We start from the raw sequence: 2,042 nt of genomic DNA, 5'->3' as shown, positions 1-2,042 counted from the left end.
CTGAACTGTTCCCTCAAGGCTTTCCTGGTGTGTGTCTTCCGAAAAGTATCACAAAGACATTTTCCCTGTTGAGAGCACTCAACTTGTAGTTGAAGCCTATATGCTAGGCCCCAGATATTATTTCCAGAACCGAGTTCCACACCTTAACAAAGCACAAGTGGCAAGGTGAAGAGGTGTATGACCTTGGCTGCCTTTTCACTGTTTTTGTTTGGGCTGCTCTATTACCTGCATAAAGGAGCCCTGCTCGCATTGTGGTTACATGGCGGTCTGAGATCTGCAAGGTTGGAAGTCTAAAACCACCAGCTGCGCCAAGGGAGAAAGACTGGGCTGTGCGCTCTCGTCGCAGTGTCAGAGACTCCCAGGGGCAGTTCTACCCTGTGCTATGGGCCGCCAAGAGTCAGAATTGACTCGATGGTGGTGAGTCTGCTTTTGGTTTTTAATTAGCTGCATCAACATCTAGAGCCAATGTTGGTAATGGTTTGTTGAAGGGGGTTGCAAACATTCTAAGTTTCTTCCATCGTTCACCCCATTCCCTCTTGCTCTCCCTAGCACTTTATGAAGATGCATGCAGAGAAGAAGCACAAGTGTAGTAAGTGCAGCAACTCCTATGGCACCGAGTGGGACCTGAGAAGGCACTCGGAGGACTGCGGTAAGACCTTCCAGTGCACCTGTGGCTGTCCCTACGCCAGCAGGACGGCGCTACAGTCACACATCTACCGGACCGGCCACGAGATCCCTGCAGAGCACAGGTGACAGGTTAAGGAGTGGTGGTGGCCACCATGCCTGTGGCTGAGGGAGGAGGGTCAGACTAAAGTGTCTGGAGAGCCACTGGGGTAGAGAAAGAGGAACAGGTAATAGCATGCACCGTGGAAGGTGCTTTAGGGAGTGGCAGCGGACCTAGCGAAGGGGCACACCTGGGCCAGTAACCCCCCCTTCTTGCTGCCAGCCCCCGTTGATGTCCCCTAGAGATTTTCACCCAAACATCTCCACTTCCAGCATGTTCTGTCAGGGAGATAGTTGGTTAAGGAATAAGTCTTATTATGAAACTGTACTTCATTTTAAAGGTCAGATTTATATTTAGTATAATATTTCCCAACTTTAGAAATGGTAGCAGTTCCCTTATATAATCAGTTAGCTTCCTTATGCTTACAAATCTGAGTTCTAGTACTCAGAGCTGAAAAGCAAAAAAAGCATCCTTCCTCCTCCTCCGTTTGCATGTTCCTGATCCTCCATCTCCCATAATAGTCTGGGTTCTCAAGAGTAACCAAAGAAGGGATTTCTCTTTGCCGCCTCCGCTTTGGCCCCAGCCCCAGCTCCTGCTGCGGGACATGGTGCTGGTGAGTCAATGGAGATCCCGCACCAGGGCTGAAGAACATGGCGCTGTAACATCGTTTTTTCTTTTGACGCATTGCTTTTAGGGATCCACCCGGTAAGAAGAGGAAAATGGAAAACTCCCTGCACAGTCAGAAGTTGCCTGGCAAGACTGTGGACTCATTGGTCAGTAAGGCAGCCCCTGGGCTGTACACTCAGGAACTAGAAACTTCAGAAACCAAGCGAGTGGCTTCTTTTGAAGACTCTTGTACCTCTCCTGCCAGAAAACAGGCTCTCACAACACCCCCAAGATACCCTCAGAAGTTGCTTCTCCCGAAGCCCAAAGTGGCCCTGGTCAAACTGCCGGTCATGCATTTCTCTCCCATGCCCGTCTTCATGCCTACGGCTGAGTCCACAGCCCAACCTGTGGTGGTGGGCGTCGAGCATCCGAGCTCCACCCCAGGCGCCGTGCACTTGCTTCCTTTGTCGATAGGAACCCTGGTCCTCGGCCTAGATTCTGAGGCATGCACTCTCAAGGACGGCTTGCCTTTTTCAAAAGTTGTGAACCCTGTTGCTGTTGAGCCTATCAGTACAGGTGTCCAAGTGAACTTGGGTAAAAACCCATCTAACATGTTACAAGAACTCGGAACCCCGGGTCAAAAGAGCAGCATTTCTTCAATCAACATCCAGACAGATCTATCTTATGCCTCACAAAGCCTGCCTGCCGCCCA

The 2,042-nt window shown here is 50.5% G+C and overlaps 1 protein-coding gene across 1 annotated transcript; it reads left to right on the top strand.

The window, feature by feature from the left end:
• Positions 1 to 29: 29 nt before the first annotated feature.
• Positions 30 to 2,037, top strand: LOC101651652 (ATM interactor-like; the record flags this gene model as incomplete). The annotated part of the gene is made up of 2 exons (XM_004717937.2): positions 30 to 749; positions 1,419 to 2,037. Coding segments are annotated over exons 1-2 (813 nt in total), but the record flags the coding sequence as incomplete, so codon positions are not given.
• Between the last annotated feature and the right edge of the window lie 5 nt (positions 2,038 to 2,042).

This window comes from Echinops telfairi, unplaced genomic scaffold, assembly GCF_000313985.2.
Source record: "Echinops telfairi isolate 266 unplaced genomic scaffold, ASM31398v2 ScPeMD7_619;HRSCAF=1028, whole genome shotgun sequence".
Classification (NCBI taxonomy): Eukaryota; Metazoa; Chordata; class Mammalia; order Afrosoricida; family Tenrecidae; genus Echinops; species Echinops telfairi.
This window is presented reverse-complemented; position numbering and strand designations above follow the sequence as displayed.